The sequence below is a fragment of the Crassostrea angulata genome, chromosome 7 (genome assembly GCF_025612915.1).
Source record: "Crassostrea angulata isolate pt1a10 chromosome 7, ASM2561291v2, whole genome shotgun sequence".
NCBI classification, from domain to species: Eukaryota; Metazoa; Mollusca; class Bivalvia; order Ostreida; family Ostreidae; genus Magallana; species Magallana angulata.
Genome location: NC_069117.1, coordinates 28,227,093 through 28,246,865, shown reverse-complemented (window position 1 = coordinate 28,246,865; position 19,773 = coordinate 28,227,093). Strand labels below are relative to the sequence as shown.

Here is a 19,773-nt window from a genome sequence, read left to right as displayed (position 1 = left end):
ATACTAATATATTGCATATTTTTTCCTTTTTAATAGAAAAAGTAACATTTAAAACTATTTTATTTTATTTTTACAAATTGTATTGGGTTTGAAACGTAAACCTTCAAATGATATTTTTTTCTAACAATGTTTATAAAAATACAATTCTTTGATATCTTTTTGAAATTGTATTTAGATGATACCGATATAGGACGTAGATTTTAATATTAACTATGAGAAACCAACAAAATTCAAAATAATTAATAACCCAATTCCCTTGTGAAAAGTGGAGATGAAATGATGAACGATTGCTAGACATATAACCTAGATTAGTTATTATCATAAATATTACGATTAATTTATGATCTGTAACGTTAAATATGATAGGTTAGTATGGGTTTATTTTTTATCTATTTATTATATTCGTATTTATTTATTTATTTCTATATGTTATATGTATTATACCCGTATTTATTTATTTTTTATGTTTATTTGAAATTACATACATTTGTTTGAGGCAACACCTCCGAAGAGGCCCTCATTATATACCTCACCTGGGGTGCCAGGGGTCCCCTGGATCGGTAATTAAATAAGAAAATAATGAAACAAATGCATTTATATTTTTACAAAATAAAGTTAAAAAAATAAAATATTATAATTATAATCATATTAGATATTACACACATATACATGTAACTTAACAGTGCGAATTCATCATTTTTATTATGTAAAGATTTATTGAAAAAATATATATAATTATAATTTTATGCAAAAATTTCAAAGTCATAATTTATCTGCAATTTACGAATATGATAGGATTTGACAATTATGATTACAGAAAATATAAAAAGCAAAATATAGTGCGATACCCGTATTTAAGTTTATAGACATATTTGAACAAAAGATATTCCCCTTAAAGGCTAAAGATTTCTGATTGGGTGTTGATTGCCGTGCATTAGATCTCAATCTTAAACTTGCAATCCGACAAAAAGATATATGTATACATGCATATACAAATTTCTGTATGAAAAAAATCACGCATGATACTTTAACAATTCATGTAAAGGAGAATAGAAGGACAACAGATTTGAAAGTTTATTTACAAGAGCAACACAAATTTGTTAAGTTTATGGTTTGTTTATAATTTTCATATTATGTTTGTTTTCTTCTTCGACATATATATTTATTATCCGTATTAATTAAACTGTGTCTTTTCCCTCTTTTCAAAATGCTTCCAACACAGTCAGAATGCAGTTCTTTGCCACTTTTGTGGTAGTGATTTCATTCGGGCTCTCTGCAGTGTTAGCTGGCAGTGGTAAGCAAAACAAACAAATAAATGGTAAAACTAATAAAAATTGAGCTTTTGAAATAGAAACAAAAACCAAATCAAACAAAACAATAACTAAATAAAAACATTAAAGTGCTTTTTAATTCATAATGTTGATTCAAAATAATAATTCTTTTTATATTAATCGACATTACTGCTCTTCGACCGAAAAGGACGGGAATGAAACTCACGTAATTTTTTTTTACAGGTCACATAGGGGAGAACGCTTGTTACACCATTAACTGTGGCAGTAACTACTACATCCAAATCACGTACGCCCACTACGGCATCCGCTACTGGTGTGATGCTTCAAACGAGGTCGGCGTATTGAATAGTAGATGTTTGTATAAAAGTTCCTGCCAGGTGTGCGCCACGAACAGCTGGTTTGGAGATCCATGCGTTGGAACATACAAATATATGTGGTTTAATTGGGATTGCAAAAGTAAGGAGAGAGAGAGAGAGAGAGAGAGAGAGAGAGAGAGAGAGAGAGAGAGAATCTGTTTCCATAATTTTTTTCGAACATCATAATTATGGGCGACATAAAAAATAATAAACATTTCAGTCCGACCTACATGATATACTTTTGATACTCAGGGATCTGTCTTACGGCAAATCAAGTAAATGTAATAAATTGCTGATGATACGTAAATTTACATAACAGTTGAAAACCCGTTCAGCTCTGCAGCTCTACTTAACTCCGATCTTGAGAAAATTAACGACTGGTCTAAAAAATGGCTTGTATCCTTCAACCCTTCCAAAACTGAATGCATGACCATTTCCAATAAAATTAAGAAGCCTTTTCATCCCTCACTCATATTTGATGATGTCCACCTCAAAGAAGTTGAATCGCATAAACACCTTGGTGTAATTTTTAGTAGTAACTTTTCGTGGAACCAACATATAGATGAAATGATATCCAAGGCTTATGCAAGATTGGGACAAATGCGCAAAGATAAATTTTTACTAGATAGAAACTGCTTACAAAAAATATACTTCTCTTTTATTAGACCAGCCTTAGAATACGCTGATATAATATGGGATAATTTACCGGAATATCTTAGTCGAAAAATAGAAAATATTTAGTTAGAAGCGGCACGAATAGTGACGGGGGGTAATAGAATGGCGTCCATTGCATTTTTATACAGAGAAACAGGCTGGGTGTTACTTTCAAAGCGTAGGGAAAACCACCGACTCGTTCAGTTCTTTAAAATGTTCCATTGCATAACTCCCGAATATCTTTCTAATATTTTAGAAACACAAACTTCTAAAGATGGAACACATAATACCAGAAGTAATAATTCCATACGAGAAATTTTCGCACGAACAAAGCTATATTATGATTCATTCTTTCCAAGTACAATAAGGCTCTGGAATACACTACCTAATGAAATACAAAACAACCCTTCTTTAAACAATTTCAAAAAATATTTAAATCGTAGCAACATAAACATTCCCGATTATTATAATTTTGGATCCAGAAAAGGACACATTCTGCATTCCCAGTTAAGATTAGAGTGCAGCGCCCTGAAACTTTATATGTTCAGCAGAAACATCTGCCCCTCCCCCTTATGCTCATGTGGTTCAATTGAAAGTAATGACCACTATCTTTTACATTGCCCAAATTATAATGTAATACGTAGTGAAACAATGAACAAACTTCGAGATTCAACAAATATCAACCTATTACTCTTTGGGTCTCCCAATCTTAGCGATAATGATAATAAATACATTTTTTATAAGGTCCAAAAATTTATCATCGACAGTAAACGGTTTCAGGGTACCTAGTGTAACCTCGACACTTTTTTTTACTTAATTATAAGCGTCTAGGATATATTTATACAGGGATGTATTTCATACATGTATTTCCTTTGGTGTTTTACTTCAAATTGTTCTGAACATAATTGTATTGTTTTCCTTATAGTATAACATGAAGTTATACGTTCGTGGGTCGATTAGCTCACTAGTTTAAAAATAAATGCACTTGTAATTCCAACTCTCAAACTCATGCACATGTCAAAATGTCTAGTCTTGATTGATACATATATTGGATGTCTTTATCTCCTCTTTTATATAAGCTTTCTGATTCTTTATTTAATCATACATACATGTAATTTGCACCTCTCATATTTTTTCTTATCTAAGAGAGGGATTTGTATAAGCCTTTTGGCTTGTTTCCCAATCTTATTGTACTTTATGCCTAATACATGTACCTGCTATTGTAAATTATCAATAAAATATTGTTTAAACTAAATGTAATAAATGATCAGCTTGTATATGCATTGCATGCTGAACATTGTTTCCCAAAAAAATTTTAAATTGATACATGTAACAACTGTATATATTTTTTTTCTTTGGTTTTAAATAGGTCGAGCAGTCAACGGCAACTGGGGAGGGTGGGGCAGCTGGGGAAGTTGTACCAAGAGTTGTGCCAGCGGAACAAAGAGTCGGTCTCGCTCCTGTAACAACCCAGCGCCATCTGGTGGTGGATCGTACTGCTCTGGTTCCTCTTCAAGTTCCACTTCCTGTAACACCCATTATTGCCCAAGTATGATTTGGTGATTTGAACTTACGTAATGAATAATTATCAAAACAGTATTTGCTCATTTCATTTTATCAAGTTATACATGTACTTTTTACATTCACAACAATAATACAATATTTAAAAGTTCACGGAGGCTTCACAGCCTGGTCTTCTTGGGGAAGTTGTTCGAAAACGTGTGCCAGTGGGACAAAATCTCGATCCCGATCTTGTACGAACCCTCGGCCAGCATACGGAGGAAACGGTTGTAGTGGATCAACAACTAGCTCTACTTCCTGCAACACTCACAACTGTCCGAGTAGGTGAAATTTGCATAACTTGAAGTAGTATTAAAAATCTAATTCAAAAAATACATATACATTGAATTATACCTGTTTAATATTTTCCGATCACATGAATTTTGAGTGTTAGTTTCACTGCATTTTTTTTATTTCACTCATAGAAATACAATATAAAGTATTTAATACACATGTACAATGATAAATTCAATATGAGTTTTTATATAGTCTTTTGTTATTCAGCTAGACTAGGCATATGACATGAAGCATTGTGCTCTTTTTCTGTGCTAAAAGATACACTTTTACATGTCATGCCAAGCATCCTTAAAATAATGTTTGTTTGGAATTGCTGACTGGAGGTTTTAGACCCAGGAGGCATGGAGGGAATTATTTCTTTTTTTTTCAAACTTGAAGTTCAGCTAATTAAATATTGGTATAAAATAAAAATATCTACGTAAATATTGTTTTAATTTTGCTAATAAAATATTTTCAGCGGGGGGGGGGGGGTATTTCAATGAGGTTGGAGACAATTCCAAACAATAATTTTCTGGCAGAGAACACAATCACTTTCGTTCCGTCAACTTTTTAAACATCGGTTTCTATTTGTTTTATAGTTCATTTCATGAATAACATGTAAATGATTTCAGTACATGGTAATTGGGCCGCCTGGGCATCCTGGGGATCATGCACGGTCACGTGCGGTGGTGGCACGAAGGCCAGGTCCCGCACGTGCACTAATCCCGCTCCTCAGTACTCAGGAAATAATTGTGCTGGATCTTCATCTTCTTCAACCACCTGCAATACACATCACTGTCCAAGTATGTTTTTATAATTAAGGTGTTTAAGCATGACTGTTATTTTGTTTCATTACAATGGTCGTGTTACCTTCGTTAACGTGGTATCATCGTGATTCAGTTCAGAATATATTATTCAGTAGCTGCATGAACACAATCCGAATTGAATTATAGGTTTGATATAAATATTAAGTAAAAGTACGCAGTTTAAACATTGGCCATGCAGTTCTGTTCAAACCTGGATGGTATTTACAAGTGCATTTTGCTTTTCAAAAAATTTACAGTTGACGGTAATTTGGCTTCCTGGGGTAATTGGGTCACCTGCACACCAGCTGTCATATTTCTAAGACCGAAATTTTTAATCGAAATATTTTCCAACCATCAAATTTATAGTTGACGGTAATTGGGCTTCCTGGGGTAATTGGGGCACCTGTACAGTGACGTGCGGAGGTGGCATTCAAACACGGTCACGAAACTGCTCCAACCCTACACCACAATATGGAGGGGCGGACTGTGCCGACTTCTCGACGTCGTCACAAACGTGCAACACCCACAACTGTCCAAGTAAGTTTAATATGAACTTATAACTTATATTATTTTCAAGTAAACGTTTATGTAATACAATTAGTTATTTCAAATGTCTGCATGCAAAATAAATATTTGAGAACATTTCAAGTTGACGGTGTCTGGGCCACTTGGGGATCCTGGGGCACCTGCACAGTGACGTGCGGTGGAGGCTCACAGACACGATCCCGCACGTGTACGAACCCTGCCCCTCAGTATGGTGGTGCCGCCTGTCCGGGGAGTAGCGGATCGTCACAGGCTTGTAACACACAACATTGTCCGAGTAAGTATAAAATCACGTTTTCTGTGTTTATCATTTTTTAAAAAAATTTGTAGCTGTCATATTTCTAAGACCGAATTTTTTTAATCGAAATTTTTTTCAACCATCAAATTTTTAGTTGACGGAAGTTGGGCCTCATGGGGAAGCTGGGGGACGTGTACGGTGACGTGTGGGGGTGGAACACAGGATCGAACACGCACGTGCAGTAATCCAACTCCTCAGTACGGGGGAGCAAGCTGTCCAGGGAGTTCAACAAGCACGCAGGATTGTAACACCCAAATATGCATAAGTATGCCATTTCAACATCCATACATGTATATTATGCCATTTCAACTCTCAAATTTAAATAAAAATTGTGTGTTTTTTAAAATAATGGTGAAAGATGACATGCTCATATTAATTTTCATTAAATCTTAGTCGATGGAGCTTGGGGTAACTGGAAAGAGTGGGGTTCCTGTACAAAGACCTGTGCTGGTGGTAAACGATCACGAGCAAGAATATGTGACAACCCAAAACCAGCAAACGGCGGCCTAGAATGTCCGGGGTCCTCAGGGGATTTCGACGACTGTAACACACAATCATGTCCGACAGTCGCAGCAGGCACCTACCAACAGGTTGTTTAAATATCTTTAAAAAATAGTAGCTACTTTTAACCCTGTTTACAAATAAACCATTGCTAAAGGAATATGAAAACTGAATCATCATATATTATAATGCATGCGCAGATCTAGAACTTTTTCATTGGGAGGGGGGGGGGCAAGGGATAATTATGATGTTTTTCAGTGGGGGGATCCGAGGCATAATTTAAGTAATTTTACTACTAGTATGTGAATTTAAAAACAAGTGAAAAGCTGTCAATGTGACAGCAAACCGGGTTTTCTTTTATGTAAACTGTATCCATAATCCATGTCAACCCTTATCCAGTGAAATGGAGTACCCTACATGTATATGCAACATTTTGCCAAAAAATGACTAAGTTCAAAAGCTGGTATTTTTTCCACAAATTGTTGGAAATCAAAATCCTAGCAATATGCACACCTCTGATATATGTACAATTGATCTGCAAAAGAACAACTTCCTATCTTGAGAACTGTAGGAGGAGTTATCCGTACAATGAGGGTACCCTATTTGCAATATTTTGCCAAAAAATGACTAAGTTCAAAAGCTGGTATTTTTTTCATAAATTATCGGAAATCAAAATGCTAGCAATATGCACACCTCTGATATATGTACAATTGATCTGCAAAAGAACAACTTCCTATCTTGAGAACTGTAGGAGGAGTTATCCGTACAATGAGGGTACCCTATATGCAATATTTTGCCAAAAAATGACTAAGTTCAAAAGCTGGTATTTTTTCCATAAATTATTGGAAATCAAAATCCTAGCACTATGCACACCTCTGATATATGTACAATTGATCTGCAAAAGAACAACTTCCTATCTTGAGAACTGTAGGAGGAGTCGTTATCCGTACAATGAGGGTACCCTATATGCAATATTTTGCCAAAAAATGACTAAGTTCAAAAGCTGGTATTTTTTCCATAAATTATTGGAAATCAAAATCCTAGCAATATGCACACCTCTGATATATGTACAATTGATCTGCAAAAGAACAACTTCCTATCTTGAGAACTGTAGGAGGAGTTATCAGTACAATGAGGGTACCCTATATGCAATATTTTGCCAAAAAATGACTAAGTTCAAAAGCTGGTATTTTTTCCATAAATTATTGGAAATCAAAATCCTAGCAATATGCACGCACACCTCTGATATATGTACAATTGATCTGCAAAAGAACAACTTCCTATCTTGAGAACTGTAGGAGGAGTTATCCGTACAATGAGGGTACCCTATATGCAACATTTTGCCAAAAAATGACTAAGTTCAAAAGCTGGTATTTTTTCCATAAATTATTGGAAATCAAACTCCTAGCAATATGCACACCTCTGATATATGTACAATTGATCTGCAAAAGAACAACTTCCTATCTTGAGAACTGTAGGAGGAGTTATCCGTACAATGAGGGTACCCTATATGCAATATTTTGCCAAAAAATGACTAAGTTCAAAAGCTGGTATTTTTTCCATAAATTATTGGAAATCAAACTCCTAGCAATATGCACACCTCTGATATATGTACAATTGATCTGCAAAAGAACAACTTCCTATCTTGAGAACTGTAGGAGGAGTTATCCGTACAATGAGGGTACCCTATATGCAAAATTTTGGCCAAAAAATGACTAAGTTCAAAAGCTGGTATTTTTTCCATAAATTATTGGAAATCAAACTCCTAGCAATATGCACACCTCTGATATATGTACAATTGATCTGCAAAAGAACAACTTCCTATCTTGAGAACTGTAGGAGGAGTTATCCGTACAATGAGGGTACCCTATATGCAATATTTTGCCAAAAAATGACTAAGTTCAAAAGCTGGTATTTTTTCCACAAATTGTTGGAAATCAAAATCCTAGCAATATGCACACCTCTGATATATGTACAATTGATCTGCAAAAGAACAACTTCCTATCTTGAGAACTGTAGGAGGAGTTATCCGTACAATGAGGGTGCCCTTTTGGCAGCCGCCCGCCCGCCCGCCATTTTCACCATTTTAATAACCGGATTTTTCCGTTGGAAAACCCGGTTAAAAAATTGAAATATCCACGGGAACCACCTCCCCCCGACCAGCCCCCTAGATCCGCGCATGTCATTTATTATCATTGTAATGTATTTAAAGATACCTGTATTGTTTTGCTGGTTTCGAACAGCTATGTCCCTCGGGGTACTTCACCTGTAAATCAGGATCAATGACGTGCATCCAGAGCAGCTTCCAGTGTGACTGTTCGTCCGACTGCGACGACGGAAGTGACGAAGATGCCACGTACGCTGGGTGTACAAATGCCCTGCAGTGTCTAGCAGAGAACAAAGGAGGTGTGTACCATTCAGAAAAAAAATTGTTCCTTGAATATCAGTTTGATTTCCCTCTGTAAATTTTTGCTCTCAATGTGTTTTTAAGTTTGACAATAAGGTTTTTGTTTTTTGCAGTTGGTGTTGCTGCTTCTATGGTGTTACTCTTGTCTACTCTCATCTTGGCTATCGGCATCAATTTCTAATCGACTCAACTAAGGATTATATGCTTTACCTTTTTTTAACAATTTGATTATATTTATCTTTACCAAATAACCCATTTGTATTTTTTGATTTAAGCTCAAATTTCGTTTCACAGAATTCGAACTCCATTAAATTTTTTAGCCTGAAATCAAATGTGGAATCTTGCGTTGTGATTTTTTAAGAAATAGATTAAATGTCATTTTTATTTTCAAAAGTGTTTATATAAAGGAAATATGCATTTGATTTTTTGTCGAAAACATTCTTCATTAAAATGGTTTTTAATTAAGGAGGTTGGCACATGAAATACTAATAATGTCAATCATCCAATAACATCTTTGATATAAAGATGAGGACCTAACATGTTAATTTATTTTGTTTGTGACCTATGTCACTTACCAGTTTTCGGAAATATTTGGCACCAAACAGAAATGATAATTTTCCTGAAATTATTGCTTAAATTATGTATGGACATTGATTAATTGAAGAAGTCAAACAAATATTTATAGTGTAAACTATCATTAAGTTATGATGATTTCAATACATTATGAAGTTGAACTCATGTAGTGACTTTAAAAGTAATATCCAAGTCAGAGTTTAAAAAACTTTGTTTTACCGATGGCTTCAAATTCCAGTACATAACGAATACAACAGCAAATGCAAAGACTGGTACAACATTTTGGAGCAATCAAATTATAACGCAAATAAGAAAAATGGTAATAATGTCATCTTTCCAAATCTTTGCATACAAATAGACAAACATTCAATATCTCATGTAAAAGTTTAAAAAAAAGGATGGGTCACATCTCCAAAAATTGACTTTCTGAAAGAAACTGATAGAAACGGACTACATTTGATATGGTCAAATAGCTGCCCCTATTTTTAACAGATTTATATATACTATGATATCATATGAAAATGAAATCTTGATGCAACCGAGATGTCTATCACATGATACTCTGTCCCGAGTTTTTGCTTCCACCACTTTTTGCTTGATATTTCAATAACAGTAAATACCTCTGTGCTCAAACTACGTTCATCCACTAATATAAAAAATGTCCAGATTATCTGTTTTGAAACGTCCCCTCTACCGCTTCTGGTTTCAATACACATCCCGAAATTGAAAGTCTACGGAGATTTTGCATATTGCAACAGCCATTAATAAGCCCGATGATAACGTTAAAAAATTGTGCGATGTATTCCGAGTGTATTCCGAATGGAGAAAAGATGTAAACATTCCCCATTATGAATCTCCGTAAGGAATCTGTTTTCGTTCCTGTGAATTTTTCTGAGTGGAAAGGGATAATTGATCAATGAAGATATCTTGGATATATTCCCTTTTAACGATTTCAACTGTATTTCTTTCACAGGTATGTGTAATTTTATTAAAAATCATCAAAAAACGATGGAAGCAATAACTTGGGACAGACTATAATTATCTTGTTAATTATGAGCCACCATTGTACAATATGCATCTCCATCATTTCATTTATGATGTCACTAAACTGGGCTATGTATTCAAACAAACAAATATATTGTCATTTTATCTTCATAATTTGCCTCTTTAAGTACAGAACAAATGTTTGCTCAAGTAAATATTTGAAGATTTTTTTTTTTTACATATAATTCATATTATACACATCAGAGTTAAAAATGCTGTTTGAGCAAGCATGCACTTGCTGTTTCTGTGTAAAAATTTTAAATTATAAGAAAACACCCATATTTTATACCAGGAAATCCTTGATAATAATCTCCTCTGAATTTTTATGATTACACAGTATTATAATAATAAATTTTAGAGGCTAAGATAAAGAAACAAAAGAACACAAGTAAATGCATAACTGTCCAATTCTTGTTCAAGCATGTATGTTATAAATATATTGAAAAACACAAGTAACATTTTTAATACAAAGATATAGAATGGATTCTTTTCATTATAATTTCAAATCTAACATAGTAGAAATTTTAAAGCAGACTATTGTCGCACCCGAATTAACACTCCCATTTCAATAACAATATCAAATCTAAGATATTAGAAATTTTGGAGCGGACTATTGCCGCACCCGAATCAACACTCCTAATAAAACATCAAATTCAAATCAAACATATTAGAAAATTTGGAGCGGACGATTGCCGAACCCGAATCAACACTCCCAATAAAATAATTTCACAATGGACATTTACATTGAATCTCAGATGCTGACTTTTGTCGCCCAAGCCAACAATTCCATCAAGTAAATTACGATCTCATTCTGTGTCTCACTGTTCGAATCTGTAAAAAAGTACATAAAAATAGATATAAAATAAATCTTTACAACTTGCAAAAGAGAGAGAGAGAGAGAGAGAGAGAGAGAGAGAGAGAGAGAGAACACAGAGACTAAAACTTTGAAATTAATTTAAAAGGTTTTCCTTTAAGACTTGTTTTTCCAGATGTTTTCACTAACGATATGTATAACCAAATTTTTACAGCTGAGGAAACTCTAACATGCATATTTTACATAGTTTGCTGTTGATCACTTACTGGTGACTCCTGTGTCAGACTTGTCATGTGCCTGTTGATGGCTTCCGCCACAGCTAAAGGGACCATTTCCTCAGTGGGAGCCAGCCTCAGATGGTCCCTGAAGGCACTTATTGTTGTGATGTTTGGTTGGTCATATTGAACCTGTCCAATGGCATGCAAGTGGCCAGTCCACCAGTTCCTCTCCTCTGGAGACATACTCCCACAATTCTCCCACTTCCGAGGGTCTGCTTCCATGCTGCTGAATGCTTTCCTTTTCTTTCCTGGCACGGTTCCAACTGGCAGAGGCCCCCGCAAGGCTGGTTATGTCGACATACTTGAAGACTGATCGTTAGTTTGGCCACTCTTTGTAGAATAGCTTGACCCACTCCTCCACCAGTTTGAATTTAAAGATGTTGGGGATTTAATTTGTGGCCGGACAACTAGACTGAGGATTCCAAGGTAAGGCTCCTGTAAACCAAAATGTTTTCCAGGGATGTCATCATTGGTTCCGGATGGTAGGACTGCTGGATTTCCGCATGAAGATAACCCAGGGTTTTGATGGCCTTGTTGACAATTTGGATGGACACCCGAGAAAACAGCAAGTCCACATCTTCTTGGGTATATGTCCTGCCATCAAAAAGGACAATTTAACCTGCAGCAATAAAAAAGAGGAACATAATGTGAATTATTTTAAAAACAAAAAGATATGAAAATTGTATGGTTAATTTTCCATATCATCTATTTCTTACGGAAACTTTATAGATAATTCATATTTCTATAGAAACAGTAAAACTGAAATTAACATGCCCCGTTTATTCATTAATCGAAATTTACAGCGACTGAAATCTATATACCCCTTTTATCAATAGGTCGAAACCTACAGAGATCAAAGAAAAATCACAGACTGCACGAAATTATCATGATGATGTCAGACTCAAAGTCTCACAGAAGACGTTTCATTTAGCTAACGTAATAATGTACATTAACAGTGAATTTTAACTACTTTTTATAATGAATTTATTAATGACTTAAAAGAAAGATGTAAATATAAACAATAAACTGCTTTCTTTGATGACTCATGCGGGTTATGAAGATAGCGATAACTGCAGAAAAAAATTCTGCAATGTCCCCACCTTCATAACCCGAATGAATTACAAAAAGAAAGCAGTTTATTTTTTTAATGAACCAGTTCATTTTTACATAACTGCATAACTTTTTGAAGATTTTCCTTTGTATCAGACTTCCAAGGAGCCTAAAAAGAATTAAAATCTTGTTGTCCTTTGCAGAGTTGGCTGCCCTGTAGGTACAGCAGAGGTGGCAACTGACCTTGCTAAATTAAAATAATAATTGACAACACATATAATAATGACAATCAATAGAGTCAAACTGTCTACATTTATCAGACAACTAGGGATCTGGATTATTCTGATATAAAGGGAAATTTATGCATATTACTTGTCTGTTGAGTCTCTTTGTTTAGACTATTTTTGACTACCATGTAATGGTAATGTGATCAATTTTGTAGCTGAAATATATTACTCAGGAAAGATCTTCAAAGACTTTTAGCAGACAGTTCATGGTTATGTTGGTGTCGTAGGGAACTTGTTAGTCCAGGTGAATTTGAACGCTTTTCCTTGTCCATGTGACAAGATCCCTGTGATGGCTTCTGGTAAACATGACATCCCCTGTAAAACAAAAACAAACAGAAGTGATAAATTGTACTTTTAATGGTATACAGTCATAACTCTGATCAAATATATTTCGGAAACAAATATCTTGACAATAAGTAGACAATATCTTGTTTAAAAGATCCTCAAATATCTGCACATGTTCTTACGTTGAACAACAAAACCCTTTTGTTGGTTCGGTTTTTCTAATATTTTCAACAATTTCTTCCATTTAATCCTATGTAAAAATACATCAAACTCCTTAAGGATGACGTTTACTCAGAATGAAAAAAAATTCCACTGATGATAATGAAAAACCAACTACTGTGTGTTGTAGACCTTACATGGTAGTGTTATTCTTCACTTTCAAATAAGTAGGTCAATGACCTACTTTTTGAGTTAATGGCCATTGAATATTTTTTGAAAATTTAAGAAAAATCCATAAAAAATTTACTCTATGATTGAGATTTTCTTAATTGTGAAAATAATACAAATTGTTTAATTCTTTGACAAATGAAATACAGTTTATGAATGGTAGTGACATTAAATAGATACAAAGAATTAAGTTTTCATTCACAATTATTTAGGGTATTCTAGTCCGAATTTCCTCTATCAGTTTTCAAATTACTACCCATTTTTGATTCAATATAACAAAAAACTGAATGATAATAATGCTAAAACATTTATAGTATTAAACTAAGTATAATGACTTTTCTCTCCTGGCATAAAATTTATATGAGGTCAATGATCAAAATTTTGAGATATGGTGTCTTTTATCATTTTTAAGCACTTTTCAATATTTTATGGTGTGTGCCATACGATTATTTAAATGAAAAAGCAAGATAAAACCAACAGAAAATATGCAAAATTATGTTGACTAACAAATAAAATCTTAACTTTAAATATAATAGTACTATCAAAAATATTTCAGTGGAAAACAAAATCTGAAAAATTTAATCCGAATTTCCTCTGCTTTGCTTAAAGTCAAACTTTGTCAGAGCCTAATTCCATAATTTAGTAAAAATATCGATTGTTATGTCAATAATAGTTCATTTCATAAATACTTTTTGTATTTAAAACAAATTTTACTCATTAAATTGAACTTCTTAACAATCCGGATTTGAGAACTCAAACCCTGAGTTAACAACGTCCTTAACAGTGCCCCCGCCCCACCCCCCATCATCGGGCGCCTGTAAAGTGCGAAACGAAATCGAAACGAAACGAAACGAAACGAAATCAAACGAAACGAAACGAAACCAATCGAAACGAAACGAAATCAATTGAAACAAAACAAAACCAAAAATCGAAACGAAACGGAATTTAAACAAAACTAATATCAATTTTGACTACATAAAAGTGAAAATAAATTCATTGAAATAAATTTTTGAACCAAAAAATATAACTACCTCTATGTTTCAGGTTGGCGTTGTAAATTTTTAAGCCGATTATCCGAAATTTGCAAAAATTATATAATTATGTAAATAATCGATGTACATTCCTATACCTTTTAATGTTTCTAATTTGTTTCATTAAATGATAAAAATGATATTCAGACGTTTAGAGAGAGAGAGAGAGAGAGAGAGAGAGAGAGAGAGAGAGAGAGAGAGAGAGAGAGAGAGAGATATGCCTTAAAACTTATCAGCGACATCACATAGCAAAGTATATACGCAAATTTGGGAGAGAGAGAAAGAAAGAAAGAGAGAGATAGAGATATGAGGATGATACTATGGGGGACATTCTAACATCAATTTTCTTTCTGTCGATTTGAAATATTGTAAAAACGAAACGATCGAATACAATGTGATTTAGAGCATACTGGTTGGTTACCAGTTTCTAACATATAATAAGAATTGTTGTAATATGTATAGCATGAATTTGAACGTCGTAATTTGACAAAATTAACTTGCAATATAAAGATGATTATACTGTAAACGTATTATAAAACTGTCTTTACCCCTTTGGCTATGTATTCTATTTCGCGTTTTTGGCGGAAAACAGCGTCCGCAAAATCAAGTACTGTAACGGTGAAAGATTGGGCGTTCGGTAACTTCAAAGGGATGTAACTAAGGAGACTAGAGTGGACTCTCCCAGAATGCTGGTTACCCCTTTGACGGGTGGAACGACCCAATCTTATATAAGGACGCGCTCAGAGTTTCTCAGGGAGAATTGATCTAGCAGCTGAAGTGAAAGGACGCCTGAACGCAAAGCTATAGAAGAAGAAGCGAGAGAGAAAGAAAGAGCAAGGGTCGAAGTAAGTAGCGCCAGTGGTTAGAGAAGTCGAGAGGAATTGTGGTGGGGTACCAGGAGAAGTAATCCTGAATAAGGGTGAAATAACCTGGTACTCCACGAACACAATAAGAACTCTGACAAGTAACACGGTGCAGGGTGCCCGGCTCTAGGACACGTACACACACCTCGCCTTACATTGATTATTTTGTTTTAAATCCAATCATTCATACTCAGGCAGAGTAAAGGAAAATTATTAATATATATAATACCCTATTCCCTTGAAAAGAACTCAGTAGATAACACGTTACATTTTTGGTGGCAGCCGGTCAAGGGATAGGGTAAATTTGATCGTTTGATTTTTGATAAATTAATCATTGTGTTTGAAATTTTTGTTTTTGTGTGTGGTTAACGTATTTTTGTGACTTGGTGTAGCTGGTGATTGAGTGCAGTTGGTAACCGAGTATAGTTTTGGTACCGTGTATTGATACCGAGTGAAGTAAAGTTACCAGGTCGCATTGAAAGTTACTTTGTTCTGAGCACAAAGATACTGTGTGCTGAATAAAGGGTACTGTGTTCTGTGCACCGGGCTACTGTATACAGAATTGAAGGTACAGAGTTAATAAAAGTATCTTAGAGAGCACTCGGTTCCCGTGAACAAGGTACAAGGAACTGATCAGTTTGAGACATTAGGTGAATCAGTACACATTTAAATATGGATGTTGAGAAGGAGTTGTTAGCAGATCTTGAGAAGATTGATGCGGAGAGACAAAGATTGAAAGAAAAGTTGCAGATGATGATGCATAAGCAATCTCCTGCTAAGGTAACTAAGTCATCTATGGTGAGTGATTTGAGTTGTACAGATGCAGGTGCACAACGACCGCAAGATGATACCATGGCTGAGTTGAACAGACGATATTTGCATGGAAGTCCAAGTTATGAATTATATGGACCAGATGAAAAGGGTGCACGTCCAAAAGTTAGAGCAAATGATCTATGTGAAGATGTGTCTACACTGCGGTTTACGGAGGGAGATAAGGAATTCTACCAAAGGACTTCAACACCTGGTGTCCATTTCTCGTCGCCAGAAACCAGAAGCACGTCTACACCGACAAGCGTTACTTGGAGCTTGGCTAAGGACAGTTACACAATGCCTAGTATACCAAGGGCTTGGGGTCCTAATGTCACACCTATGAAAAATGAAATGATTGATAATCAGCAGTTTGGAAAAACTGTGATGAAGCCAGCTACTTTCGATGGCACTGGTTCGTGGATAGATTATAGAGCGCATTTTGAGGCATGCGGTAACATAAACATGTGGAATGACAAACAAAAGGGTCTTTACCTTGCTGCATCTCTGCGAGGACAAGCTCAAACGGTGTTGGGGAATATGCGTCAAGACAATGCATGCGCTTATAGGAACCTTTGTGAAGCGTTAGAGGCAAGGTTCGCCCCAGCAAACCAAACAGAATTGTACAGGGCTATGTTAAGAGAGAAGCGCCAAAAATCAACTGAAACATTGCCTGAACTAGGTGAGAGCATAAGACGTCTGACACATTTAGCTTACCCTAGTGCACCATGTGAGGTCACAGAAATGATAGCCAAGGATCAATTCGTTGATGCGCTCACTGATTTTGACATGAGGTTAAGAGGTTAGAGGCATTTTGTAGGGCTGAGCGACAAAGACGCGACATAAGCTACGCAAGGGGAGCCTCTGGAGAAAGACAAGATACACAAGAAACTAATGTCAGAGGTGAGTTTAAAGAACTGAGAGATGAACTAAGAGCATCTCTTCGAGAACTTGAGCTCAAGATAGCGGCTTTAACAGATAGCAATTCAAACACGACAACTACAAACATGATGAACCCTGGGAGTCAACAGAGTAATGACAGTTTCCCTTACAAGTGTCATAACTGTGGTACAAGAGGACACAGAGCACGAGATTGTTTAGTCAAGAAAAAGGCAGTAAGTAAGCAAAGTATGTCTCAGGGACAGAGGAGAACACCAGGCCAACCGATTGAGCAAATGGAAAAGCCATTGAAAAATCAGAGCTCTAAACCAAATACAAGCTCACTTACCCAGACTCGAATTGACATTCAGTCAGGTTTATTTGTAAAAGCAAGAGTAAACGGTATACCCTGTAACCTTTTAGTTGACACGGGTGTTACTTTGACAATTCTGTCTTATAAAGTGTATGAGAACCTTACAAAACCTGAAGAAGATGAACTCACCCCAGAGCATAATCCTTGCTGATGGAGCCCTGTTACAAACAAAAGGAAAATGTGATTTTCTCATCAGTATTGGTAACTCTGAATTTGAAGTTACGACTGTTGTAGCTGATATCGGTGCTGATGGCATATTAGGTTTGGATTTCTTGAAACAGAATAAGTGTTTAGTAGACGTGGCCTCAGCAAAGATGTATGTTGAAGGGACAGAACATGAACTACAGATAAAGGGACACTTAGGGTGTTTTAGAGTTAGCTTGAAGGAAACTATATGCATACCTCCTAGAAGTGAGATGGTATGTCAAGGTCACTTACTACTGCCATCCGACACGGAGTACCGGGGGCCGTTGGTAATCGAAGCAAGTGAGAAGTTTCAGAAATTGGGAAAGGCTTTGGTAGCAAGATCTTTAACAAATGCAAGAAAAGAGGTTTTGCTGAGATTAATGAACGTATCTTGTAACCCCCAAACCGTGTACAAGAACACTGTCGTAGGCAGTACATCACCAGTAGTCAATATCATGGAAAACAAAGAGCAGAGTAATGACTTGCACGCTGAAAACATTCAAAGCGATACAGATGTCATCCCCGATCACTTGAAGGATCTATGCTTCGAAACTTCACATGAACTTGACCCAAGTCAGATGAAGAAAGCAGGGGATCTTCTCATTAAGTTTCAACATATATTTTCAAGGACAAAGGATGACTTTGGTAGAACGTCGATGGCAAAGCATAAAATTAACACGGAAAATGCAAAACCTACCAAACAACCTCCTCGAAGACTACCTCATCACGCAGCAGATTTCGTAGACAAAGAGGTTGAGAACATGATTGATAAAGGGATAGTAGAACGTTCGTGCAGTCCTTGGGCAGCAGGTGTCGTACTGGTGGAAAAGAAAGATGGGACAAAGAGATTTTGTGTAGATTACCGGTCTCTTAACAGCAAAACGGTAAAGGATGCCTACCCTTTACCAAGAATTGATGACTCCTTGGACCGTCTACAAGGTGCAACCTGGTTTTGTACGCTCGACTTGCACTCTGGATATTGGCAAGTCGAGATGGAAGAGAGTGATAAACCAAAAACAGCGTTCGTTACTAGAAATGGCCTTTATCAGTTTACCGTAATGCCGTTTGGACTTTGTAATAGCCCGGCAACGTTTGAAAGGCTCATGGAAACGGTGCTAGCTGGTCTTAATTATAAAATATGCTTGGTGTATATCGACGATATAATTGTGTTCGGGCGCACATTTGAGGAAACTCTTGATAATTTGGAACAAGTATTTGGCAAGTTAGAGAATGCTGGCTTAAAGTTAAAAGCCAAGAAATGTTCCTTATTCAAGAAGGAAGTGCTGTTTCTTGGTTACAAGGTGTCTGGTAAAGGAATACATACCGATCCACAGAAAGTATCGATTATATCCAAATGGCCTGTGCCGATGAATGCCAGTGAAGTAAGATCCTTTGTAGGAATATGTAGCTACTACAGAAGGTTTATTAAGGGATTCTCATCAATTGCTAAGTCTCTTTTCAAATTGACAGAAAAAGGGAGAGAGTTTAAATGGTCAAACGAATGCCAGGCTGCATTTGAAGAATTAAAGCGTTGTTTGACCACTGCCCCAATACTATGTCACCCTGACTTTTCGCTACCATTTGTTGTTGATACAGATGCAAGCCAGTCAGGACTAGGAGCTGTATTGTCACAGGAGATAGACGGGAAACTACGGGTGATAGCGTACGCAAGTAGAACACTATCGAAATCGGAGCGCCGGTACTGTGTCACCCGCAAAGAGCTTTTAGCTGTCGTTTTTGCATTTAAACATTTTCGTCACTATTTATATGGGCACAAGGTAGTTGTTCGTACTGACCACAGTGCTCTTAAGTGGCTATTAAATTTCAAGGATCCACAGGGCCAAGTAGCCAGGTGGATAGAGCTCCTTGATACTTACGACATGGAAATAAGGCACCGGCCCGGTGCTAGACACGGTAATGCAGATAGCCTTAGCAGATATCCGTGCCGCCAGTGTGGACTGACAGACGATGCAGAAACAGATAGTTGCGCTGAAGTAGCAGCATCAGCAAGTGTTGTGAATAAAGCCACAACAGATGTTGATCCTGATTCTAAGAATCTAAATAGTTTGCAAGATGAAGACAGAGACCTATCTAAAATCAAGAGCTGGGTCAGTGATAATAAGCGTCCAGAATTTTCTGACATAAAGCACGAAAGTAAGGTGATTAAGTCCCTTTGGTCACAGTGGGTAAACTTGGAAATTAAAGACGGTGTACTTTGCAGGA

At 36.0% G+C, this 19,773-nt stretch overlaps 1 protein-coding gene across 1 annotated transcript; it reads left to right on the top strand.

The window, feature by feature from the left end:
* The first annotated feature begins 1,222 nt into the window (after positions 1-1,222).
* On the top strand, positions 1,223-9,025 carry LOC128156926 (coadhesin-like). Its single transcript, XM_052819263.1, has 11 exons — positions 1,223-1,294; positions 1,515-1,748; positions 3,672-3,851; positions 3,973-4,143; positions 4,771-4,941; positions 5,311-5,481; positions 5,594-5,764; positions 5,880-6,050; positions 6,179-6,375; positions 8,530-8,692; positions 8,807-9,025. The coding sequence occupies exons 1-11, from the start codon at positions 1,228-1,230 to the stop codon at positions 8,872-8,874; spliced, it is 1,764 nt and encodes a 587-aa protein (XP_052675223.1). The 5' UTR covers positions 1,223-1,227; the 3' UTR covers positions 8,875-9,025.
* The last annotated feature ends 10,748 nt before the right edge of the window (positions 9,026-19,773 follow it).

Excerpts from the sequence above, each read along its gene's own strand:
- LOC128156926 (XM_052819263.1), top strand. The coding sequence starts at position 1,228 with ATGCAGTTCTTTGCCACTTTTGTGGTAGTGATTTCATTCGGGCTCTCT. Across the intron at positions 1,749-3,671 it reads GTTTAATTGGGATTGCAAAA|GTCGAGCAGTCAACGGCAAC; the intron begins GTAAGGAGAGAG and ends GGTTTTAAATAG. Across the intron at positions 3,852-3,972 it reads TAACACCCATTATTGCCCAA|TTCACGGAGGCTTCACAGCC; the intron begins GTATGATTTGGT and ends AATATTTAAAAG.